General features: G+C 39.6%; 3 protein-coding genes across 4 annotated transcripts; 1 reads left to right on the plus strand and 2 right to left on the minus strand.

The window, feature by feature from the left end:
• On the plus strand, nucleotides 1–26,105 carry LOC149840078 (uncharacterized). Of its 2 annotated transcripts, none has more exons than XM_090004339.1 (2): nucleotides 1–651; nucleotides 25,345–26,105. In XM_090004339.1, the coding sequence occupies exons 1-2, from the start codon at nucleotides 6–8 to the stop codon at nucleotides 25,359–25,361; spliced, it is 663 nt and encodes a 220-aa protein (XP_089860465.1). In that variant the 5' UTR covers nucleotides 1–5; the 3' UTR covers nucleotides 25,362–26,105. The 2 variants fall into 2 exon arrangements, with proteins under 2 accessions (XP_089860465.1, XP_089860464.1); XM_090004338.1 differs by lacking the exon at nucleotides 25,345–26,105 and adding an exon at nucleotides 2,520–2,787.
• LOC149840079 (pentatricopeptide repeat-containing protein At1g02060, chloroplastic-like) lies at nucleotides 7,304–10,017 on the minus strand. Its single transcript, XM_090004336.1, has one exon. It carries the CDS (start codon nucleotides 9,970–9,972, stop codon nucleotides 7,693–7,695), a length of 2,280 nt encoding a protein of 759 aa, XP_089860462.1. The 5' UTR covers nucleotides 9,973–10,017; the 3' UTR covers nucleotides 7,304–7,692.
• On the minus strand, nucleotides 25,600–27,249 carry LOC149840080 (NDR1/HIN1-like protein 26). Its single transcript, XM_090004337.1, has one exon. The coding sequence runs from the start codon at nucleotides 26,616–26,618 to the stop codon at nucleotides 25,875–25,877; it is 744 nt and encodes a 247-aa protein (XP_089860463.1). The 5' UTR covers nucleotides 26,619–27,249; the 3' UTR covers nucleotides 25,600–25,874.
• Nucleotides 27,250–27,486: the final 237 nt, after the last annotated feature.

Raw genomic sequence — 27,486 nt, forward strand, 5'->3', positions numbered from 1 at the left:
CCTCCATGAGCACCACCAGCAAAGCCTTCCTTACAGCCCAGAGCTTCTCATCCCCACAGAGCCTCACCGACTGGCTCAGGCCCAGGCTTCCCCAGGACCTCCCCACCTGGGGGGTCAAGCCCGGCACCAAGAACGTCTCCAACCTCTGGCTCGAGCTCGCCCACGGCGAGTCGCTCCTCCAGGACTCCGTCCCGCCCCGCCGTACCCTCAATGTCGCCACCGTCAACCTCCGCAACCGCGCTGGCGACCTCCTCCTCATCGAGTCCCACCAGGAGCTCAGCGACGGCAGCGTCCGCCGCCGCCTCCGCCCGCTCTCGGAGAAGATGAGGCCCGGAGAGGCCGTCTGCGACGCTGCCCTCCGAGCCGTCCGCGAGGAATTGGGCTCCGTCCTCGGCTCCGCCGGCGATGGTGTTCGGGTGCTGATGGAATCGTACTCCAGAAGGGTCGAGGAGAGGGAGTCTGCGTCCTACCCGGGGTTGCCCGCGTGCTATATCTTGCACTCGGTAGATGCCGTCGTGGAGGAAGGGTTGTTGCCGGTGGGGGAGTTCTTCACGGACGAGGAGGACGAGTACGGCGGGGCGGCGACAGAGGGAGCCATCGTCGTGAGAAGGCATTTCTGGAAGTGGGTTCCGAGGGAAGAAGCCTCATCAGGTTCGGATTAATGCCAAATTTGATTTTCTCTGAGCTTTTTCCCCTTCTCTTTTGTGAATCATTCAGTGGAAATTTTTGGGTAATTGTTGTTTTTTTTGGATAGTCAATTTTGGGGAGGTGTTTGTCCGTGTATCGGTTCAAAAACAATTTAATTGGTGAGAGTTGTTATATGAACGGATTTGATTTCATTGAATTCATTGATTGAATGAAGAAAAATGGTTTTTTTTTTCTTGTGGGTTTTCTCTATTCTTTGTTGTAATCTTTTCTTTTTTTTCTTGGCTACTGTATGGAAATTGGTGGAGAACTGGGTTGTGTCAAATATGGCAATGCAAAAATTCATTCTACAGAGGGTATGAGGAACAGATTCACCTTTTGTTTTGCTCCTGCCATGGAGATGAAAGACAAACACGATGTGTTTTGGTGTTCTTTAACCAACCAATGCTTCTTGCTTCATTTCTATCTTAACAATTCCATAGCAACGTGATGAGAACTAATGTGAAATGGGAAACACAGGTAAGTGGGAGTAAGCTACTGTAACATACTAACATTGTTCTGATAGGGCATTTGTTGTGGCTATGTGAATACAGTGTTCAAGTCCTTTGCTATCAAGATGGCCGTTTCTTGTCATAGCATATACATAGGGAATTATGTATGGCAGTTACATTAGTTACTAACATGTTATGGCAGAGATGGATCAGGGAAGAATGTCAGTGACTGCACAAACTGCGCATTAAAGTGCAAACCAGGTGATGCTTGATTTTGCATATGCAAGTTTACGAAGATTTGAGGAGCTAACCCTGCCACATCAGTGGCCAAGTCATTAGGTTAGTCACCTGCAACATTCAGCCTGTCATTGAAAGCCCAGGCCATTCCATTATTCAGCGGGTCCTGAAATTGTGTTGAAATCAACATAGTGCATCAAGCCTTGATTTGCAAGGCTCTTCCTTGAGGCCTCCTACACAAGGTTATTGTAATCTCTGCATTGGTTCCTCACCTGGTACTGCCCACACAAAAGAGACCTTCTCAGGCAGACGAAAGGTTGAAACTTCCAACCGAGCTTAGAGAGCCTTGTTTCTGTTGCAGGTGTTTAGAATTGTTGGTATTTGTACAAAGCAATCTACACTCCCTTTAATTTTGTGTGACAAGAAAGGCCTTTAGGAATGTTTGATGCCCTTGCTAATGCACAATAGAAGCCTATAAAGTATAAACTTGCCTGCCCAAATGTGTACACAGGTGTTGGTCTAGGATTCATATTGTTGATCATTGTCATATAGCCCTGGCTATCATTCTTGGAAGATGTTGCATTCATTTACATGCTGTTCATGAGCAGATGGCAATTATATTTTGAGGGCAACACTTGGTGGAATTTAAAATTTAAAGAGATGGAATGTTAGGTTTTCAGCGATCGAAATTTCTAAAACTGGTGTGTGTTTGTAGATGTGGCATATGAATGATGCACTTCCAAAAACTTCGAATAATCCAGCAATATCTAGAGAGAAGAATTGGACTTGCAACCTTGACACTTCTTTTGACTGACGCTTACAATTCAATGAATCAAATTTCTTTCACTTTGGGGATATGGTTGACGTTGTTACCAACACAGTCTCTAATTATAAGATACCCTCTTATCAAGCATTGAAGTGAAAGATTCTAAAGCAAGTTGTTGTAAAGGTCAAGCCGTGGTGCAATGAGTCGAGAGAGTATTGAAAGACTACAGACTACACCATTAAAGCATATAGATGGACGAACAACAAGCAGCAAAATTTGGTAAACATGTTGTATCTCTTAAAAGAGTGATGTTTTTGTGGCCTGTTGATATGTCAGATAGATCAAAGATGGTAGACGAATCCGCTAAGATATTTTCAAAGGTGACATAAGAGGTGAAGCCCTCTAAAGCTGTGTAGTTCGTTACTGATAATATAGCAAACTTGAAAGCTGCTATGAAGATGCCACATTTGGAAGAATTTCATGGTAGCCCCTTTTTGAGAATATGACATATGCCTTGATGTTTCTTCTGATGACTAATACATGTATACGTTCACTGTTTTTGCTTGTATTGTCTAACGGTATTTTTTAATTGCTTTCCCTCTAAGTTCTCAATGGGGGGGGCATCAATGATAAGCCTTTATCTCCAAACTTCTGTATCCTGGTTCTGCTGAATAAATCATGCCCTACAACATGGTGCAAAAGAAGAAAGTTAATTGAGTGGAAGCGGCATTGAGTTAATTGGAGGAACAAAGTCAAGTTGGATAAAAGATGATCCTTTCTTACTGGAGTAACGAAAATCAAAGTGAATAACTGCATGAATGCAGGACAGGTAAAACTAAAACCCCATAATTGACAGGTACCGTTGACTAAAACCATAGAACCAACGATTGGCCTTTGATTTTGTTTGGTTTGTTTCAAGAGTTCTATACTTGAAACCCTAACTTGGCCCCAGCCTTCTCCCCAAACCTGCAACTCCAAACCATCTTGTGTAGCACACATGTAGATCCATTTCTTGTCGCAGCTAACGACCAAGTAAACAGTTAACTTCTATAAGAATTAAGAAACCATTAATGGAGCCTTCACAACCCTACAACTCCAAACTTCATTCTCTTCCCAAGAGAAACCTGACAGGACTTGATCTTCCAAGTTCACTGATGGGCTAGTAGATCATTTTCCCAATCTATCTGAAGTAATCACAGGGGGTGTTTGATTGCGTGGATGGTAGCGTCCGCAGGTCTGCATCCCATGCACCCAACACTAACGGCAGATGCACCTGGAACACGTCCCATGCATCCAGCGGTGTCCCTTGGTGTTCCCCTCTACCCCTTGGAGAAGTGTCTAGGACATTTGGGAAGAGCAGAACACCAAGGACAAATTTGACTTGTCAAAAACACCCACACCCAGCCAGCATTGTCCAGACAGGCTTGTTCACAGTTCTGTCTGCACAATCCAACGCCCCTACAAGGATCACTGCCAGTATTTGATAATTGTCATTGATCAAACATCCTTTTTCCTTTTTTTTTTTTGACATTTTCAATAACCAAGCAGGCAGTAGCCTTAGATGACGTTGAAGCCCAAGAAGCCTCCGACAAAATTTGATTAGGTATTGGATCTGATAGACCTTCTTAATTAGGATGGATCAGGCCCACACCCTAATAAAGCCGAGTCCATGGTCAAATATAAGGCAGAATTTCATGGCCTATTTGCACCGCTAGTGTAGGGATGCAAAGTGACTGGATTTGGTTTTTATCTTGGTCGGAACAAAATAAAACCTCTCAAATTTGGGATTATTGATTCACCCAGGATTTCATAGGTCGCCAACCAAATCCTATGATCTCTGTCCCTATGAACAGGGCTAGTTTCTCTTGTTCGGATTTGGGTCAGATGTGTCCAAATACCATAATTGACTAAATGGAAGTTTGCCAAATAGATTCAAATTTGGATGGTGAAAAGCTCATAAAGATCCGTTCTTTTACATGTAACAGATTCAAATATCCGTCAAATTTGGATTTGTCAATTTCAATAGAAAAAAATCAAAACCATATCTGCATCCGATTATAATCAGATATGGTTTTAAAACGAGAGGAGCATGACTACGATGTGGACGCAGGCAAACACGAGAAAAACAAAGGCACACACACAAGAAAATGAGCAGTTTTTTAACGTGGTTCGGTTAGAATAACCTACACCCACGAACCCTATCTCTCTTTAACTCACATCTTTCGTGAGATAGGGGTGCTCTCTTATATAAACAAGGATTACAAACAGGTTGGTAACCTGTTTCCTCCTTTAGAGGAGTTCTGGTTACAAGAGGCTACATTCAAAACTGGGAATCCGATTTCACTAGAGTCCTCCTTGGACTTGCTTCTGAGATCCTTATCAAGAGAAAACCCGATCACTAGAGTCCTCCTTGGGCTTGCTTCTGAGACCCTTATCAAGAGAGTCCTTGGACTTTCAAAATTCAGACGTTAGGTCCTTCTGGAGTTCCTCTTGTAATCCACGCCAGCAACTGTTCACCATTGTATCCAGGTGAGTTTGGATCACATTGTTTGGACCGGGTCCATTTGTCCTGACAGTTTTGGCTTACCAAATGCAACTAAATGGAATCGAATTCAGCCAGATATCGGATAAAATCTGATTCATTGACATCCCTACACCTGACCTGACCCACGAGAATATATTGGTGTGTGCTTGCACATGCACATGCACACACACACACACATGCATGCAGGGAAAGTTTTGTCGCTGGTGTCAATTTGAATGAAATGCTTCCAACTTTCAAGCATTATCGAGAAGAAATTCCAGACACAGCAAGCTATTGCAAATTCAGCTAAACATATTGGAACTTATTTAAACTCTTATATATGGTTATACTCTATTAACAAATTTTAAGCTCCTAACCACTAGGTTACTGTTTTTTGTTTTCTTTTCTATTTTGAGATGATGCAAAGGTAAAATGATCTACACAAGCCATCAAGCTAGTTGGAATAATTCTTTCATTTACAACTATAGAATTTGACATGAAATTAAATCTTCCACAAAAATCTGCAATGTTTTATATGGTGGCAGCCAAAGGTATGAATCAAAGAAATTTAGAGTAAATAAATGATAAACTTCTTATTTGATAGGAATTTGTATCACACTGAATTTTCAATGTGTTGCTGTACATTTGCAGTCAAGCATTGTAAACCTGAACTACACATATCCTTAGAAATTACAAACCCAAATACAATAAGCCTTAAAATGGACACAAAAAAGACGCCAAAATTTTCATTAGCAACTCAATAAGAAGCAAGTCATATGAAACACCATAATGAGCGATGCTAGCACAAAGGTAAACAAGCAATATGATAGTCGATGAGAAATAACAATCCTGACTAACAAATATATGAGATAACATTAAGGCAATAGGCAAATACAAGAAAGAAAGGATCCTCTGTGTATATACAGATCCAAAACCTTTAATTATTACACAGTACCTTGAAGATTAAAGGTTTTTCCTTGGCAAGCCGATGTCTTTGTCTTCAAGCAAAGGAAACCACATCCATCTCTTTTTTGTATTGTAGCTTCTTTCAGAGACTATTCAAGTTGGCTTGGCTGAATTTTAAGGTTATTGCACGAGAGGAATCTTGTGTTAGGGATTTCCTCTTGGGTCCCACTTGGGTGAAGCTGAGCAAGAGGTGGGGTTTCATGTGGAACAAGTGTTGGATATCTGTCTGCATGTGGCTGGTTTGGCTTGAAAGGAATAATAGGCTGTTCAAGGAAGTCTCCTCTCCTCTTTGTTCCTTTTTAGGGATATTCAATCTGATGTTGTTATGTGTACTTCCATTAGGAGGCCAGCCGATGATCTAGCCCCTTTGTATCGACTCCAATCTTGATGCTTGTAATGCTCGATGATTGCCTCATCACATATATTTTACTCTAATTTCTGATGATAACATTTATCTTTCTCTCAGAGAAAAAAGAAAAATAGGAAAAGTTATCGCACAATTGAAAATATCAAGTAGTCATTGATGTTTGATCAGGCAAGCAAGCTATAGATTGCACAAACTATTCAAAATTCAGCTTGAGATACCGTTTACATTATCTTCTTGTTTAGAAGATGCAGATAATGTCAAAGGAATAATTCTACAGCTTTAATGGCATTTCCATGTAAGGTGTTGCAGCATGCACAACAGCTTGAGTCCATTAAGGATGGCCATCATGGCAGAGGCCATGAGCTGCTATGGCGACAGAAAGGTAGAAACTTACTCCATATAGCACTATAAACCAATTTCCATGACAGTATAAAGGAAGGCAGGAACACATAGCACCAACATGAGCAAGTGAATAACGGTGGTTAAATTCGACACCACTATGAAACTGTTGAAGTATCGTGCAAAAGCAAGCTGGTTTAACATAATCTCCAAATACAACGTTGAACCAATGTGTTAACCATTTATCACACTCAGACATTCAAAAACTTTGTTAGCCTTCTTCCAGGTAGAAGAGCAATATCAATTTCCAGGAGGAAAAAATAAGGGAAGTGACTGATTCATGCAAAAGTATAATGACAAGAAGGATTTGTCTATATAATGCAGGAAAAGAATTGAATTTAAGGCTTCACAGTTTAGCACATCAAATAACAGAAAGAGCACCAAGAAATCTCTATAAGCATATACTCGTGGGGGTGGAGAATGCCAGTTATACAAACATACTGGGATGTGTTAAGCATAGTCAATTTGATAGAAATTGACTACTGTATCAATGAGTTAAAACTCATAGGTGCAAATTGCTTTGACTCAATCTAACCCTACAAATGTGCTCAGCATAGTCAATTTGTTAGAAATAAACCCTTAATGTTTTTTTTACAAAAAAAAAATTACTTTTTTTAAGTCGTGAAAATTTAGTGCATTTACGGTTGTTGATTTCTGAATCACTAAAAAATTTGTACACATTAGATTTTGGTGATTCAAAAGTCAATCCCCACCGAACAGACCATGTAGATCAAATCTGTATGGTTAGATTTACTTAAAAAATACGATCAGTAAGATATTGCTCGTCCAAACTCATTGATACCGTATGCACATCCACACCAGAGACTTAACTTTTATATATATATATATATATATATATATATATATATATATATATATATATATATATATATGAACATTCCTGTGGAATGGGAACAGCTTGCTTTATTCATGTGAACAATAAATGGAATTTCTACAGAAGCTGGACAGAAATAGCAATGATTCTATATGATACAGGGCTTAACCAGTACAGAAGAGTTCAAACGACACTAGTAAAAAAGAAAACCTGAGAACTGATATTTTCAAAATTAATCAAATAAAGAAGAAGCCAATAACTCACCTTAAGAATGTTCAGAGGTGGTATGGACTGCAAAGTAACAACAAATATCCAGTGTGCAGCACTTCACTAAAGAAACAATAGTGCAGCAATGAATTCATGGTTAGGATAAGAATACTTTCAGCCAAGTGATACCCAACATTCTACACATACTCCCTTTGAGCAGAACTCTTAAAGCAGTAGATCTTTGAAGAAGTCATATTAACGGTACGTATGATCTCCACTTACCACTGGACTGCTCACCATGCGCTTGGAAACAAAAGCCGCTTCATTTGATTTCCCCTCTATTTCAAGTGAAATTGCCAGATGCTTCATCGATGCCATGCCCGGCCGCTCTCCCTTCTCAATTATTTCATAGAACAGAGAGAATGCTTCTTCAGCTCTATTAAATTTGCAGAGACCAGTAATAACGGTGCCATAAACCTCTCTATCAAATTCATGACCATGCTTCAAACCAAACATTAACATTCCCTGCGCCTCCACAAATCTACTGGTCTGGATAAGCAAATCAAGAACATTTTCCAACTTTACATAGTACCCATTATCATATAGCACTTGAACAACTTCAATGGCATCGTTCGCATGACCATTAGCAAAAAGACCAGTCACGACATCTGTTGACAGACTGATATTCTGGCGAATTCGCTTCTCAATCATCGTCCTCATAACAGAAGCTGCATCAGTAACATTACCCGCTGCGACAAGAGCACTACAAATCTGATGGAGGGTGGAAGTCCTAGGAACATGTCCACTCTTCAACATCTTCTCAAGAGTCTTATGAGCAGAAACTGGATCAGCCTTCTGCATAAACCCATCAATCACAGAACTGTAAGTCTCCAGATCAGGTACAAAGTCCCTCCTCAACATCAGCACCAAAAGCTCATACCCAGCTTCAGGTCTACCCTCCTTGCACTGTCCGATTATCAATGTCCTGAAAGCGCAAGGATCCTGAGTACCCCTCTTGAGCAACTGCCTAAACAACTTCTCAGCCTTCTCTGTCTTCCCATTTGCACACAAATACTCCAGTACTTGGTTATAAGAAGCAATCAGCGGCACGCAACCTACCTGCCGGAGAAGGACCCCGTTCTCAATCACCTCATCGACAAAGGCCTCTGCCTTCTCAAATTCACCTCCAAAGCACAGATTCCTGATAAGGACACTATATGTCGCCCAGTCGGGCTCGACACCTAGCTCTGAGAGCTTATTGAATATAACCAATGCTTCATCCAACTTTCCCCCATTGCAATGTGCATTTATCAGAGTATTGAAAGTGCAAGTATCAGGCTTGAAACTATCACTGTCCATAACATCCTTCAAGATTTCTTTGATCTTATCCATCTTCCTCGCCTGGCAGAGGCCCTGAATCAGGGTATTGTATGTTATCTCACTGGGCCTCAATCCCTGCTCTGTCATTTCATCAAACAGGTCCAATGCATCGCCTATTGATTGTTTCTCGCAGTAGGCCCTGATCAATGTGGTATAGGAAACCACATTGGGGACCAACTCCCCTCCCTTCCTCCTCATTGCCCTCATCAAATTATGCGCGTTTGCGACCTTCCCGGATCGGCAGAGCCCATCCATGAGGGTGTTGTAAGTAACCATATCAGGAGCGCAGCCCTGCTTCACCATCTCGTTGAAGAGCCTGAACCCCTCATCGACCATGGAGTTCAGGCAGAAGCCCCTGATGAGGATGTTGAAGGTGAAGACGTCGGGTGCGACGCCGGAGTGGAGCATCTCGTCGAAGAGGCCGCGGACCATGTTGGTGCGGCCGCGGCGGAGGAGAATTGAGAAGATGGTGTTGAAGGTGTAGACGGAAGGAGGGACCCCGAGGTCCTTCATCTTCCGGAAGAGCTTGAGGGACTCCTGGAAGAGGCCGGCGGCAGCGTAGCTGCGCATCAGGCTGTTGAAGAAGCGGTCCTCCCACTCGACTCCGTGGCTCGGCATCCCCATGAGGAGGTTGCGAGCGGCGTTGAGGTTCCTGGTGCGGCCGAGGATCTCGATCATCCTGAAGTAGGTCTTGTCCGAGTGAGCGAAGCCCTTCTGTTCGTGCACCCATTTGAAGAATTGGAGGGATTTGGAGGAGGGGTGGACGCGCTCGAGGACCTCGACGACGGTGGTGGGGGAGAGGGAGGAGGTGAGAGGCTGGAGGGAGAGCTCGAGGTTGGGGGACCATGGTCGGACGTTGATGAGTTGGGAGATGGTGCGGGAGAGCCTGGGCTTACGACGGGCTCGGTTGTGGCTTCGTTGGTCTTCTTCTTCTTCTTCTTCTTCTTCTTCTTCTTCTTCTTCTTCTTCTTCTTCTTCTTCTCCTTCTTCTTTCTTTTGGGTTGATGATTCTATCCCATCTTCTTCTTCTTGGTTGTGTTGTTGGTATTGAGGGATGGATTGTAGAGAGATTGGGGAAACGGAAGAGTGGTAGGAAGGAAGGGAGAGCTTTGGTCGAGTGAAGATGAGACCCTTGTGATGGTGGCGGAGAATCATCAGAGTGACGCGGGGAGAGAGAGAGAGAGAGAGATGTTTGGATGACCACCCAAACGGAGAAACGCAATTCACAGAATTCATCTTTCCTACTCAAACAAACGCGGGAAATCGGGAACCTTAGTGCTGCCTAATGTTGTTAAAATCAGTTCTCTAGCGTTTGATTGCGCGGACAGGACTGTGTCCAGTCTAGACACTCCTGGCCGGCCGCAAAGGTGTCGTAGGCAAGTCGAGTTTTTGTTTCAGGTCTCTTGTTTATGTTTTTTGGGTTTTTGCCTCAGGTGTTTTGGACACCACTGTTCCAGGAGAATCGGTAGAATACGGCTGGGTATCCTGTTGGACACGAGCGATTCCGTGTTCTAAGTGTTTTGTGTGTCCGATGATTGGAGCGCGGACAGCAGCGATGGTTCCCTTTGGGTTGGAGTGTAGCCTGTAAAGTTCTTTGAACCATAATGCATCAATTGAGTCTACCGGAGAAACTGTATGTACTACATGAAAACATAATAAGGACTACTGGAAGAATTGGTTTCAATATCTCTAACGTTTGAAAGCAAGAAACTGGTAAGAAAAATGTAAGTAGGAAAGAAAAAAATTACAACTTCTTCAACCATTTCAAACGAAGAAAAAAATTGAAAAGAAAATTTTTTAAATTGTGATTTTTTTTGTAAAAAAATCTTTCACTTGAAGAGCAACCATTCATTCACAGCACCTCTCATTCCACGAGCTTCCTCCATCTTCATCTTCATCTTACGCACCACCATTTTCAGGTCTCTCTCTCTCTCTCTCTCTCTCTCTCTCTTGGGTGTAGTTGACCACCTCTCTCTTTGAAAGAGAACTGATGAACCTCTCTCATTTTTCTTGTATTTTTTATTCTGTATTTCTCATGCTAGGCAAACAAGCTAAAATTTTCATTTAAAAAAGTTATCATATTAAAACTTCTAGTAGGCATAAACGAGCCACCCTTTCCAGACGAGCAGAGCCCTTGTAGGTAGGTCATACTGGTCTATTTTTGAACTAGTTCAAGACATTTGAAGTTGTCCAGGATCATAAGGCATTCTCCAGTCTTTACTGACCCACACGACTTGCAACCAGACTGAACAATCCATTCATATTGTGTTTGTAGTCCTTGGCTGCGTATCTATAATTACCCGCAATCCCACCTGCATTGAGTTTCATCCTTATCTGTTTAGAACTAAAAAGTTTTATCCATATCCAAAGGGTCCATTCACCCTCCATTCCTAAACTAGGTCTCTCTCTCTCTCTCTCTCTCTCTATATATATATATATATATATATAATGAGATTTTTGAGCTTTTTCAATTATTATTAAATTTTACCTAAAAGGCTCTTTTACCTAAATGGGTATTCGCTGTTATAGAGTGGCATTTAAAATGGCTTGACTGGCTCTTTTTATATTTCTCTCCCTCTCTCTCTCTCTCTCTCTCTCTCTCTCTCTCTCTCTCTCTCGCTCGCTCAACCTATCCCTATCCCTATCCCTATCCCTATCCCTCCCTACGTCAGACGGGAGTTGATAGTAAAGGGTTCTTTTGAATTTCTAGTAATACTCGTGACTGATTCCTACAAGAACATGATGTTTTAAAGGTAGAAGGATCTCGGTCTTCGTTAAAGGCAATACATCCACACACTATTTTATAAAATATTACTTTGTATCATAAGCTGGGTTCAAGAACCTGAAAGCATATTTTCGGGGGCCTCACGGTGCACTGTGGGTATTGGGGCCCACAAACTTGAGTAATGTGGGCAAAATTTAGGTTAAATATTTGTTAGTCCCATATATGTGGCTAGGGGTGGCAATAGGGTCGGGTTGGCGGGTCGGTGGGTTGGCGGATTAGAATACCTTAACACGAACATGATCCGTTTATTAAACAGGTCGGATGTGGCAAACACGAACACAACCCATTTATTAAACAGGTAACCCCACACGACACGATTAACCCGTTTAATAAACGGGTCGGGTAAACACGATACGATTACACGACACGGCAACCCGCAACCCGTTTATTAAACGGGTCGACCTGATAGCATAGACACGATAAGCGCACAGGCGCACACCACCACTGGAGTGGAGAAGAGAGGTCTCGGGCTGCGGGTTGATGGGTTCGTGTAAACGGGTTGATCCGACCCGTTAGGAGTTAGGGTTATATATATATATATATATATATATATATATATATATATATATATATATATATATATATATATATATGGGTTGCGGGTTGACGGGTTCGTGTAAACGGGTTGACCCGCCCGCCTAACCCATTTATTAAACGGGTCAAACGGGTTGGCAGGTTGGCATACCCCTAATACGAACACGACCCGTTTAATAAACGAGTTAGGCGGGTGGACCTGTTTACGACACGAACCCGTTTAAGCCAAACCCTAACCCGGCTAAGAAGCGGGTTGGTGGATTTTGACTACAAGAAAAATACGTAATGGCGGCGGATGATATTCGTCGCTAATCCGTCGTTGTACATGTTTATGATGGATTTTGCGACAGACTAGCGACAGATATCATCTGTCGCATAACCCTAGTCGCTAAATTGCGATGGAATTTATCTGTCGCTATGTTGCGACGGCTTAGCGACAGATCATGTATGTCGTGAATTCATCGTTAAACGATGGCCAATTTGGTTAAGCGACAGAATTTAATCTGGCGCTACCATTTATCGATGGATGAATATCTGTCGCTAATGTCTGTCGCTAATTGGCGACGGACATTAGCGGCAGCTCAAATTCTGCCACAAACCAACGACTACTTCGAATTGGCGATGGAGTAGCGACAGATAATATCCATCGCTAATTTGTAATAAAAATTTTATTTTTTTTTGAAATATTTTGAAAATTGAGAAAAAATTCTCATATAATTCATATATCATGCTTATAAAAAAATAGTACAAATAAAAAATGCATACAAATTAAACAAAAATGCTAAGTTAAGCAAACTTTAACTACCAAGTACAGTCATTGCGAAATTATAATTAGTTACAAGTTTATCAAACAAATTAAACAAAAAAATCTAAACCTCGCCAAGATTTTGGGCATCATCATCTTTATTTTCTCGATTTGCCCCTTCCTCCATGCCTCCATCAGTTCATCTACATTGATCATCTCCATCATCCTACAAAAGAGAACCAAAATGTTAGTATTTATAAACAAAACATAATGAAATAAATTATATACAATCCCCTTAATCTAATGCAACAAAGTAAATGGCTGAATGACAAATAGACTAGTAATAAACTGAAGGACATTAACAAAATTATAAGGAAAAATTTATAGCAATTCAATCATGCATACCTGACGGGCACCTGAGCTCATGTTGAATGCAGATGAAGTTCTCTTGTCCTAAAAAAAGTTGCACAACTTATTACAGACAAGGTTGGGAATGACTTCATTTAAAAAGTGTTGCACTTTGTTCTCAAGACGCTAACAAACACCATCCCAAGACATAGCAGGGTCAATATGACGTTGGGAGTTGATGCTGGCGGGAGAACTCTGTGGGCCCGGGCTGCAGGAGGCAACGACTGGTGTAGTGTTCATGTTACTGCCGAACCCGAACACACGACCCTTTTTGGGTTCACCTGTAGCAGTCACCCATGCTGCAGGATCAAAAGACAGATGTTGAGTAGAGTCATTGTCATATCGTTGTATCATTTGCTGCTCGTATGACTCCTACAAAGTAATAATTAGAATATGAATTAATAATTAAGAATTACAATGTTTATGATAACATAACTCAAAGTAACTTGTATATTACAATGTTTATTAATACAATAAATACATATCGTTGTCGCTCTCACCTTCTCTGATATAAAATCTCTCATGCTCTTACGTTTATGTATTTCAACAAACACATTTTTGTAAGGCACAATGCTTCCTTTTTTGCTTCCTACAATGTCACATGATATAAAAAATTGATTGATAAGTATGTAGAAATACTCACAAATTTGACAATATATATATATATATATATATATATATATATATTGATGACTTATCATTTTCTTCTGGTGGCTCCCAAAAGTCCTAGATCCACCTGTGTGCAGATGTGCATCGGGCATCGGTGTTCGGTTTTGTGCGGCCTTTGCTGAGCGATTTCGAAAATCATTGCTCGCCCACTTGTCACACATACCCTCCCAATAATCTCTCCTGACAATAGCCGGCCCATTGCCCTTCCACTGCAATGGATCATCTATCCCACCAGCTATTTTTTTTACTGCAGTCTTTATATTGTGCAACATGTCGGCAAATCGATTGGCAGCAACCTTCTGTCACACTACCCTCGCGTCCTTCTCCTCGTTTGCACTCGCGAATCGATGGGAGGCCTACAAATACTTTCAGAATGTTAGCACACATAAATATAAAACATTGTTTGTTATGATAAATGATTGCATATCATGAATGGGGAAATTAAGTTGTCCAACACCTCTCTCGGGTACTCTTTTCATTGCGCTACTGATCCTGAAAGATGATGCAGTAATAACTTCGTAATTCCTCGTATTACTTCTTGTTTCTCAAACCACGCACTTCACATGAAAAGATACACATTAACAATCGATCGTCAATATACATTTTTTATAAGTTAAATATTGAACAAGTGACAATGAAATACTTACGGTCGACCATCGATATACACTATTTGAATTACTTGTCGTGGGTCACACTGAGAAGACCTTGCATCCGACGTATGTGGGTCATGTGTAGGCGAAACAACACCTACAGAATAATGGGTTAGAAATTCATATAATGTAAATTTCAACTAATCAAATATACAATTATTTAAATAATATACCTATCGAAGGAGCCCGTAAAGATGAAGGCTCAGACTGGCTACCACTGGGTGCTCGATGACTGTGTCATCCACGAACCATATTCTAACAAATTAAAATGTACTGGCAATACATTCAAACATTGCAACACATTTCAATATATTCAAAGCATTCTAATCATTCAGATCAAATTAAAAAAACCTTCATGCAATACATTCAAACATTGCAACGCATTTCAATATATTCAAATCAATACAATACATTCAAATCATTCTAATCATTCAGATCAAATTAAAAAAAACTTTATGCAAGACATTCAAACATTGCAACACATTTCAATATATTCAAATCAATACAATACATTTTAATACATTCAAATCATTTTAATCATTCAGATCAAATTGAAAAAAAACTTCATGCAGGACATTTAAACATTGCAACACATTTCAATATATTCAAATCAATACAATACATTTCAAATCATTCTAATTATTCAGATCAAATTGAAAAAAACTTCATGCAAGACATTAAAACATTGCAACATATTTCAATATATTCAAATCAATACAATACATTTCAATACATTCAAATCATTCAGATCAAATTGAAAAAAACTTCATGCAAGACATTCAAACATTGCAACACATTTTAATATATTCAAATCAATATAATACATTTCAATACATTCTAATCATTCAGATCAAATTGAAAAAAACTTCTTGCAAGACATTCAAACATTGCAACACATTTCAATATATTCAAATCAATACAATACATTCAATACATTCAAATCATTCTAATCATTCAGATCAAATTGAAAAAACCTTCATGCAAGACATTCAAACATTGTACTACATTTCAATATATTCAAATCAATATAATACATTTCAATACATTCTAATCATTCTAATCATTTAGATCATTCAGATCAAATTGTATTACAAGTTGTATTTCACTAGCTCGTGAATGACTCATCATCACTTGTCTAACTTTCATAGTCTTCTTCTTCCTCCTCCTCCTCGTCATCATCTTCTTCTTCTTCATTTAGCACCCATCCACTTCATATATCATTTGGATCACATTCTTCCATGCATGTGCCATCAGCCAATGGAGATATGACATGCATATTGTGTGCGACATCGTGACCATAAGAGAAGTCATACATATCATCTAATTGATAGTATTCATCCTCTTCAGCAATCTTGTCTTTTTGTAATTGATCATACTCGAGGTATAATTTAGACTTCACCTTACAAACTGCCCGCCATTCATTTCTATCTGACTTTCTTGTAGTCGGATATGAAGTATAGTACACTTGTTGAGCTTGCGAGGCTAATATGAATGGTCCATATGTTTCAAACCTTGACTTACCATTCACCTCCATAATGCCTGAGACTTTGTCGACTCTAGTTGTTGTGGGATCAAACCATTGACACTTGAATAAAGTTAAGCTATTATTTGTGCCTAAGTAAGTCAAGTCCATTATTTCTTCTATAACACCGTAGTAGTTATATTCATTTTCACCATAGTTGTTACCCTTGACGCACATGCCACTATTCATCGTTGACTTGTTGACACCGTAGTCTTTTCTATGGAAACAATAACCATTTACGATGTACCTGTTGTAACACTGCACAACTTTAGACGGACCATTTTGTAGATCACATATTCATTGATCTTTAACATCACCATGGTGGACCTACAAGCACAAACAAGGACTATGATCACGACAAATTAAGTATCTTATTGTTGTATAAAGGAAAAAAATGTTAGAAACGTAGTCGTCTGGAAATCTCAATTGTCTCAACCATTGACATACCAGATTTACTTGATCTGGACCAAGCACATACCTTGCATTTGGTTTCAGTACTTAGCCATTGTACTCTTTGAGTTCTAATTCTAATCTTTTATATCCTTTTTTTAAATTCATACGTGCCTTCGGATTATCCTTCGTTTTCTCTTTCACATTCATTACTGTATTAAATATATTATCGAACACATTTTTCTCTATATGCATGACATCCAAATTATGTCGTATCAGTAAGGTTGGCCAATATGGTAGTTCCTAAAATATAGATTTTTTTGTCCAATTGTGATCTTTTCCAAATCCAATAAAGGGCGTTGCCCAACGGGCATCTGTCAGTCCACATGAAAAGTATCGCAATCTTCTTAAAATCTCTATGCCAGACAATCTTGTTGGTGGACCTTTCATTTCAGTTGTGTCTGCTCGAAATACATTCTTTTGTCGTCAAAACGGATGATCGCTGGGTAGAAATTGACGGTGACAATCAAATCAGCACGGCTTCCTTCCATGCGTCAATCTAAACGATTTTGTATCCTCCATGCAGTACGGACATGCTAACCTCCCATGTGTGCTCCAACCAGATAACATACCATATGTAGGGAAGTTACTGATTGTCCATAGAACAACAACCTTCATATTGAAGTTTTATTTTTTGTGGGCATCGTACATGAGAACATAGTCATCCCACAGTATTTTCAGTTTATCAATCAATGGCCTCAAATATACATCAAGATTTTGGCCGGGAGACGTCGGACCAGGGATCAATAGAGACAAGAAAAGATTTTGACGCTTCATACACAAGCTTGGAGGAAGGTTGTATGGGGTAACAAATACTGGCAAACACTAGTATGGGGTTGGGAGTATGGGGTTGATCTACCCCCAAATGGATTAAATTCATCTGTATATAAACCTAGCCTAACATTTCTCACTTCCAAAGAAAAGTTCTAATGAGTATGATCAAAGTGCCTCCAAGCTTCTGCGTCAACAGGATGTGTAATCTTGTCTTCATCATGTCAAACTTTATTTGCATGCCATATCATTTGTTTAGCTGTCCTCAAAGACATATAAAGACGTTGCAATCTAGGGGTGAGAGGAAAGTAGCGGAGTGACTTATACGACACTTCTTTTAACCTTGTGCTACCATTTTCCTTTGTCTTCGGCTTGAACCGAGGATGTTCACATGATGGACATGATTTGCTTTTTTCTTGATCTTTAAAATGCAACATGCAATGATTGGGACAAGCATCTATCTTTTGATACCCCATACCTAGAGCATTGACCATAACCTTCGCACGGTAGAGATTTTGTGACAATTTCTCATCTTTGGGCAACATACTCTTCACAATAGAGTACAGATGGTCAAAACATGATTGACTCAAATTAAACTCGCACTTCAAATTCAGTAGTTGAAGAACTGCAGACAGAATAGTGTGACTCTCGTAACCATTCCACAGTGGTTCATCAACATCTCTAAGTAAGTCATAGAATGTACTAGCTGCATCGTTTGTTGCTACTTTCTCTACCCCAGTTGGTGCATCACTATGTCCCACAACAGAACCCATTTCAGGTCCTATGGCATCAAATATCAGGTCTACATATGGATTATCGTGCACCACATCCACCCTTGCATCATAATTATTCCAAAATTCTTCACCATGAAGCATCCAATTTTGATAACCACTAATAAAACCCTTCCTGTATATGTGATATCTAACGCCATGAGGTTCTACAAATCAATTGTTCTTACACATCGTGCATGGGCATCTGATCCAACCTGTAGGATCCACTGTACTGACACTTGCCATTGCGAATTCAATAAAATTGTCAACACCATCCATATATTAATGCGACACCTCATTATCAACTATCCTACAATACATCCATTCACGGTTTGCAGCCATTTTGTCCTAAAATATTACAGATATTTTTATCACCAGTTAAAAAAAATCTTAATAATGCTATGATGACACAAATATATTCATTTGAACAAAAAATACATGATACAATTTCACATAGAAGGCATAATCAAATGAAAAATAACTTCATGCAAGCATGGATACATAAATATCAAACATTGCAATACATTCAAATCATTCATATCAAAACAATATCACACATGTACCTGCAACAAACACACTCCAATATTTCACTAATTACTACCATGCCTAACATGGAATCCATACTCCAAAAATAAGAACACTTCTATTCTCATACATTAAAGTCATGCTCAGCATGATCTCCAAACTCCATCAAAGCAGTCATAAATATCCACAACTAAGTGAGTGTGTGAACAGAAAAGTGTTGCATCCAAAAAATTAAATAACATGTAACGCGCTTGCATCACTTACTCACCACGAGTATTTACCTGATTTGAATTGCTTTTGCCTTTGCATTTTTTTTTATTTCTTTTTGCATTGCATTTTTAGTCACATGTGATGCTTAGCACTAAGCATCGCGCAATTAGCTCAGCTACGTACCTGCAATGCACAAATATACAAAATAATCTACTCCCTCACATCTCGTAAGACAAGGCGACAAGGAAGGGGCTCAGCCCCTCCCTTGCAAAAAAAAACAAGGATGGGGATGAGCCTGCTAAGCTCCATGTCTGACAGTAATCGTGGAGGCAGGGGGTGGAGCCCCCTTGCCTATCGGAAAGACGCAGAGGCAGGAGATTTTCCCCCTATCCACTAGAAAAATAAGCAGAGGCTGGGGGCTCCTCCCTGCCTGCCTGACAAGAAGAAAGGGCGATAAGGGCTTGGCCCCTGACGGCCTTGTCTGCGCATGCAGACGGCAAGGCCTTGCCCCTGCCGTCCTACCGAGAACAACCGCAGGCGGCATTGGCTTGGCCCCTGCCGGCCTTTCAAAAAGAAGAAAGTGGCAGGATGCCCCTGCCGACCAACAAAATGGTGCAGAAGGCAGTTCGGCTGCCTGACTGAAAAAGAAAAAAAAATAAGGAAGAAGACAGACGGAGGTGGGAAAAATCTTCACCTGTGGTCGACGAAACGATGGATGTCGGCGTCGTGGCTGCTCTGGCATCACCAAGGCGGGTCGGGGGGCGATGGGTCGGGGGGCGACGGGAGGCGGGCCAGTGGGCAACAGGATGCAGGGCGACGAGGGGACGGGAGGCGAGTCGGGGGGAACGAGAGGCGGGCTGAGGGGCGACGGGAGGCGATGGGAGGTGGGCCGGGGGGCGATGGGAGGCGAGTCGGGGGGCGACAGGAAGCAAGCTGGGTGGCGACGGGAGGCGAGTCGGGGAGACGCGGCGGAGACGAAACAGAAAAGAGAAAGAAAAGGAAAATAATTAGGAATTTACGAGAAAATTAGCGGCGACCGAATTTCGTCGCTAGGGCATCGCTATTTGGTGACGATTTAGCGACAGAATAGTTTTGTGGTTGATCCATCATTAAGTTGCGAAGGATATGGCGACGAAATAAAATCTATCACTAATCTATCGTAAAGTAGCGATGGATTATCGAAAAATTATTTTCCGTCGCTAAAATCGTAAATAAATGATATTTTAGCGACGAATATTTTTCTCTCGTTAATCTGTCGCCAATTGACGATAGATTATTTCCGTCGCCAATGTATGTCGCTAATCAGCATTTTTTTTGTAGTTGGCGGGTCGGGTCAGATTTTACCACCTCTATATGTGGCACTCTTCAGGTTCTATTTGAGACCTTGGGATAGAAAATAAAGAATCATTATGAGTTTAGATCTTGATTTTGCGCAGCTACACTGGTTTTCATTTAGAAAGGAAAATGAAAGTAATTACTGAGCCTAGATGGTGTGATACACTAATTACTGAGCTGGATTGAAGAAATTGATTCAAGTTGAACGTATATTTAGAATTTTTTAGTTAACTATAAAAAAATTGTTGGTTGTCATATGGTGCTAGTCCTTTACCATTTGCTTGTGAGTTGATGGCAATGAAAATATAGTGTTCTCTGTTATCCCCTTTGGCTGCCGAGCATCCTTTGGCTCTTTCTGTGGCACATGTCATAATCTTTTTTGGCAATTTTTTTATGAATCAATGCAATGACACAAATATGATTTGAAAAACTTCACAACCTCGATTAGGTAACGAGAAAACAATGTAAAAAAAAAATTGGATGAAAACATTGATACAAATTAAATCAAACAAGAGCCACATAGGAAATATCCCTCTCAACCAAACCAAATTTGTAAAAAATAAAATAAAAAATAGAAAGTCCTATAATCTAACACTCACAATTTGATATGGAACCGCGGGTCATCTTCTAGTACGTTTTTTTGCTTTATTTCCTAGTTAATAACTTAAGATACACTTACAATCTTGTAACAAAGTTCCCATGTCAAATGGTCAAATTTATTGGGCCTCCTCTTGAGAATCTTTGTTTGTGTCGAGTGAGATAATTGAATGAATCTAGTCTGAATCATCCAATGAGCCTGATTAATGCCAATAGACAATTATCAGTACCAATGCTCTCTTTTGGTATATTTTTTGAAATGAATGCTTATGTGCCGATGTGATTAGGTTCTGAAATATATTTTTTGAAATGAATGTTTGTGTGCCTATGTGCTTATGTTTTGAATGGGGATTGAACTTAGTTTAGAATTTTTGTGATTTGTTACTCTTGGATGACTTTGGTTAATCTTTTGACATGTCGGCTTTAGTAGGTCACGTGTGTTATTTTGATATTCATAAACACTGCAACATATCTTCATTACAAGCAGAGAATGAATATCTTGTGTTGCCATAAAGTTCTAATTGGTTGGAAGACTCGTGACTAGACCCCAAAATTGATATATGTGTAATTGAACATCTACCTATTGAAGAGTTGACAAAGCATCTAGGGTCACAAAGGAAGTGTAATGTAAATACATGTGTTATTGTTTTGTTTTATGCCATTGTGTTCTTTTTTTCTCTTTAAAACGAGTTCAAAAATATATATGACCCTTCTTTATATTTTATAATTATGTGCTATCTTAATTTTATGATTTTGTTGTTGTCGTTCAGTTGATATATCTACAATTTATGAATTAGTTCTTCGTAATATATATCAAATTTAATGTTCTTCTATGATAGTAAATATTCTTATATAATTCAATTTTATATAGTATAGTCTGATCTAATATTGTTTGCTACAGATGTTGACATATTTACGACAAGGATGTAGGTGTTATTCCTTCATCAAGATTGGTTCACTACCTACCAGCCAAGGTAAACACTTAGTTGGGATGACTTCAGATCATAGGTGGGTGATACTTTAAGAGAGGAAGAGGTAACCCCCATAAATCACAGGCCACTACAGCTTCAGAGTTGTCAATGTCGGTCTCATGTAAATATTAATTCAGTATTTTTTATTATAATTAAAAATTTATTATTGTTATTCCTATTAATATTTATTTTATTTCTTACTACAAATTAGCAACTGCGGAATCTTTTCAACACAAATGTGAGAAGAACAAATATGTAGCGTTCCAAAAGCAAATCAAGCAACAAAAGACGTCAATAGTTATCAAGCCTAAGATGCAAGGAGTCGTGAGAAAGAGCTTCTCTGTATTCTTTAGAAGGCTTTCGTGTATCATCATAAATCGGGTCATACTCACTCACAACTCATGAAAGAAGGTGTCAGACGATGAGAAGATGATACAACGTGAGGCAGTTTATGTAAGTGTATTGCCTAACTATATTTTGATAAACAGATTAATATATAAAATGAGTGTTACTAACTATATTTTGATAATTTGGTACAAGAAGAGTTTGATTTAGATAAAAATGTAATTGAACATCAGTAGTACGTGAAAAAGCAACTTCAACTATCATACTCAAGGGTGTGAGAAGGTTTCTACAAGCATTACCATAAATTTTAAAACTACAACGTAGCACAACATTCTCTCGAGGGAGTCAACTCTAAAGTGTGGAAAGGGATTTGCACAGTTTTTACCAGAGACTATTGGATGGTAAATAATTGATATATATATTTATAAGCAAATAAATGTTCAAATTTTTTAAGATTTTTATCTACTGATTGATCTTTCTTTGGTTAATAGCAGGCATCAAAGAAAAATTCGACGAATAGAACAAAACAAACAGTCCAACATACCAGTGGATCGCTGGTGTTGGGTCACCTTTAACAGCAACCTATAAATATCATCGTTATTGGTCAACAAAGGCCATTTCTTTACGACTTATCGGTGATAATTTTCATCGTATGCCAATAGCAGCAAGAAAATTTGACGTTATTGACCCCCATCCTTGTAGTGAACCATTTGAGAAGCAAAAAAAGAAATGTGAAAGAAACAAGGGGCAAATGAGTGGGAAGCGAAGGAAAAGTGAGGAAGAAACGAAAAATATAAATATTAACATGAAAACACTAAAAAACAGGGTGAAGCAAGAGAAAATGAGGAAGAATCGATAAAAATCAAGTGAAAAATGAAAAGAAAGAAAGAGAGTAATAAGGAAAATCAAATGAAAAACAAAAGGAAAGCTAGAGGCAAGTAATTTGATAAATAAGTGAGAAACACAATTCCTATACATGGGAAACAAGTTTTCCCCACACTGCCCTTTTTCGGGGAAAGGTGGCACTTCCTGCTTTCGAAGTGTGCTTCCCCCCTAGGGAGGCACTTCCATGCTTCCAGCAAATATGGTCTTGGCTAGTATCAATTAGGGGTGTCAACGGGTCAAGTTTATCCGGACCCGACCTATACCAAACTCTATAGGGTCCGGGTATGGTGACAAATAAGAAGAGACCCGAAGGTCCGATTAATGCATGGTCCCTAGTATAGTTTGTGAAATTTTATACCAGACCCAGGCCCGACCTGAGTTCCGATTAAGACCTGCAATTTTTCAATGTAAAAATGATCAAAAATATTATTTTACTGGGTATGGTCCTGGTCTGGTTCATGTAGTTCTTATTGGGTTTGGGTATAGTTTCTCTTATAGTAGACCCGATTAGACTCAGGTCCAGACCTGATACCATACCCAAAAAATCTAGTCCAAGTCGGGTTCCACCTGGGTCTGAACCAAACCCCACCCGTTGACACCCCTAGTATCAATGTTGCCAATGAGTGTGGTTCCCTTTCTTTTTTATTTCATTACTTTGCTTTTGCATTAACCAAATAGGCAAAAATTACATGCAATTACTTTTTTGGCTTTTGCAATCTTTGCATGCAAAATTGATCTGGCCCAAATGAAAGCGTTCCAAAAAGTGGGCAAGGGACCTACCAGTTTATAACAACTACAAGATTTTCTTTTTATAAACCCGTCAGGGTTGTGTTCTACTTCATTTAAGTTTATCCATCACATGCCAAAAGATCTTTCTCCATTTTCCTGATCTACTTGTATTTTTCTATGATTCTAATACTTCCCCAAGGGGCTTTATGGTAGGCCCTTTGAATAAGACAAGACTGGTTTGTCTGACAATGGGCCCAACCCGCTAGCCTGGTAGCTTTTCTCTGTCAGGAATCATATGTTGGAACCAACTCAGAACCAAATCTGAGTGGCCATGGACGCACAAAAGGAACAAACCGATCGACCAGCTCATGACTTTGCAGTTGGTGGAGCAGGTCTATCTTTATCACTAGTTTTCTCTTCTACTGCCATTGTCCTATCTCACAAAGATACAGGTACGACCCGACACGTGACTCGTGTTCAATACGCGAGTTTGGAGATTTTTCAAAAAGAATAGGATTCGGTGACACGGGCTTTCTAATTTTTTAAATAAATAAAATTATTTTTTGTAATAAATAAAAATGTACTTACTGAAGTATTATAAAAAAACTGCTAAAATGATATTACAAAATGTCCATACAAGTCAGAGTCGGGTCATATCATGTCTGACTCGTGTGATCCTTGACATACCCTAAATGGCGTGTCATTGTGACATAGCTTGTCTTCTATGTACGTATTTCTTGACTCTAATTATACTTGGTTGAGTTAGATGACCATGACCTACTTTACAAGGAGATAATTGCTTTTTTGTAGAATTCTCAAGACTTGAAAGTTGATACTCTTTTCATCTTTTCGCATGTATAATACAAACGGTTTTGTCTTCACATGTCAAACTAGGATCTTCTCTAACCCTTTTTGCTGGTGTCTTTAGTTATAAAGCTCCATTTTCGATTAGCTTAACTTGCTAACTAATTCATGTTTTTATAAGTTTCTTAACTGCAAAGATATGGCACGTCAGGAACAAATCAAGAATTTGAAAAAAGAAAACAAATTCATGATCTCAGATGTTTCTAAAATAGAGACAAGATCTCAAAAAGTTTTGGAATACATGAAATTGGTTATCTTTCACGTGGTGCCCAAACATGGGCCTTGTTTTTCATTTATTGGATCAATATTCACAGTAGCATCAACTAAAGGCTAAAGCCTTTCTAAACTTGATTGTCTCCAAGATTACAACCGGGCAGAAGAGACCATTTGACAGGAAGATTTTGAAATTGCAGGGGTTTGGTTCAATTAAGCTACTGAGTATTGGAAACAGGCCATGGTCCATATATTGAAAGGATTGATACTCATAATCTTTTGTATGTCAAACCCCCTAGATCCTTGGTACAAAGATTTGCAGCTCTTCCTTTCACAGAAACTCGAGTATTTTGAAAATATTATGAATCAACTCCAATCATAGACATGAATCAACTCCAATCATAGACATGAATCTATAGTACCCAAATGAATCCAATTGATGAGCTCAATTTGTTTAAGTCTTGTTTTCATGCATTTGGTGGTCTCTATTGAGTGGGGCTACATCATTGTGATATTTTCTACTAATTGGTCTCATTTTGTGGTTGATAGAGCTAAGCATTACATGAGAAGCCGTGGTGTTCCCACTAGTAGCCTAATAATTAAAGGCAAAGGTGACGGAAATTAACAGATTCCCTGCTAACAAAGTAAAAGAAAGCAGCTGCACTGAGGAGTCGTTCCAAGAGCTTTTGTTTACTTGGACAGAATCTCATCATCACAAAGATCAAAAGTAGCATGGAGCCCCCTCTCCTCATCCCCCCGTCTCTGTTCACCAACTTTACACTGTCTCTCTAAAGATTAAGATGCTTAATTTCATGTTTATTTCATTATAACACAATCAAAATGTACAAGCACAAGTAGACATCTAGTCAACAAGAACACTTTGTTTTTTCTCTTTTTCTTCCCTTGTTTTTGTTTATTCACTACCTAACTAGAAGTCTATTCTTTCTACAAAGCTCAGAATCGAACACAACCAAATTCAAAACCAACATTAGTACCAAGTACCAACATACTAAACTAATCTCTATACATGCATGACTAAGAAGAGTCATTAACAATAACTACAATCCAACCCTCCATACTCAAACTGCTGAATGACACTGTGAACCAGGCATCAAACTAACAGGAGGACCACCAACAGCACTAAATTTGTTGTAAGCCATGAATGCATCACACTGCACTTCCAGATTAGAGTGACTAGAAGCCCAGCTGCCCACTTTCCACCTTACTTTGCCTGCCAACTTCAGACTCAAAAGGAATTTTCCGGCTGACTGATCGACGGCCATGTCGTAACCGAAAGAAGGCGATACTGGAACCGAGTTCCCTGCCAACCATGAAGACAAAACATTGACATCATCATGGCCTTGGTAGAAAGGAGGGAAGGAGGACTTCATGGTGATCTGCTGTCCCTTGTAGGCAACATAAGCTTCAAGCTTGTCATAGTATATTCCAACTCTCTGGTTTGGATTCTTGGACACCAAAGTGACCTGCATGGCTGAGGTGAGAAGGTGCTGACTTGAGAGATTCATCTGATAGATGGCAACCTCCTGCAGAGAAAACCTTGGCTTAGAAGGATGAAGGGTGTACCATATAAGAACAATGATCATGACTAGGGAGAAAATCAAGGAGAAGAAGAAAGAGAGTTTCTTGAACAGTTTCCTATGGTTAATTTGTTTGCTAGAGCAAGGCTTTGGAGATGTTATGAAATAGTCTGACATGGGTTGTGGGGAAGGGAGAGGGGGAAGAAGGAAAGATGGAGAAAACAGTACAGCCAATGCAGTAAGGGAGACGAGGGGAAATGAGTTTATAATAGAAAAGCAGTTCATGGCAAAGCAGCTATTATTTTGGCCTTTTGACCGGCAGTTCCGGTTTGGTTTGGTGAAAACAAAGTTGGGATTTTAATTTGTTTTGAAAGGCAAAGTTGGGATTTTAATTAGTATAATTGTTTCTTGTCCATGAGATCCTGGTGGAGTTTAGTATTTTAGGTAATACTGATTGGGATTATACTAATAGATACTGGGATATCTGGTTTTGGGACAAACTGGGGGACGCTTTTAGAATAATTGAGGAGAAAGTGAAGCACTAATTGAATGCTTTTTCTAGATTGGAGAGGTAGATGCAAGTGGGTACACGAGAAGAATAATACCATGAAGATTCACAATAAGGTCATGGATTGCAGCACCACATTCTGAACGTTCAAACATGGAGGGCCACTGACATGCCACGTGGACGATCCAACGGTTCATGATGAGCCATGATAAAATCATCAAGCAATTTCATTGCTGCTGCATGGCACATTCAAATAGGGAGGCTCAATGATTGTGCTCAATGCATGTTTGTATATTTTCATGTTTTTTTTTTGGAATAACCAAGCTATGACTCATGAAAGCAGATTCAGTAATCGGGGGAGACAAACTTTCAAGGTACTCGGCCGTAGAAAATGACACACATGTCTCCCTATTTGCGTTTAAGTTCTTCATTTTTCTGTTAATGTTTCTTTTTTATGGACAAAAATCGATGAACCGGTGAGTTTTCAATCCCTTACAATCAGGAAAATCAATTGACAATTCAACGACAGCACTATAAGAAAAAGTTTAATGACTTTTCATCAAAGCGCAAGAAATGCTGAACCGTTCAGCGATTTTTGTAAAAGCCACCATTAAAAAAAATGCAAAAAGGGGGTGACGGAAAGAA

This window comes from Nuphar pumila, chromosome 4 (assembly GCF_984573655.1).
Source record: "Nuphar pumila chromosome 4, dmNupPumi1.hap1.1, whole genome shotgun sequence".
Classification (NCBI taxonomy): Eukaryota; Viridiplantae; Streptophyta; class Magnoliopsida; order Nymphaeales; family Nymphaeaceae; genus Nuphar; species Nuphar pumila.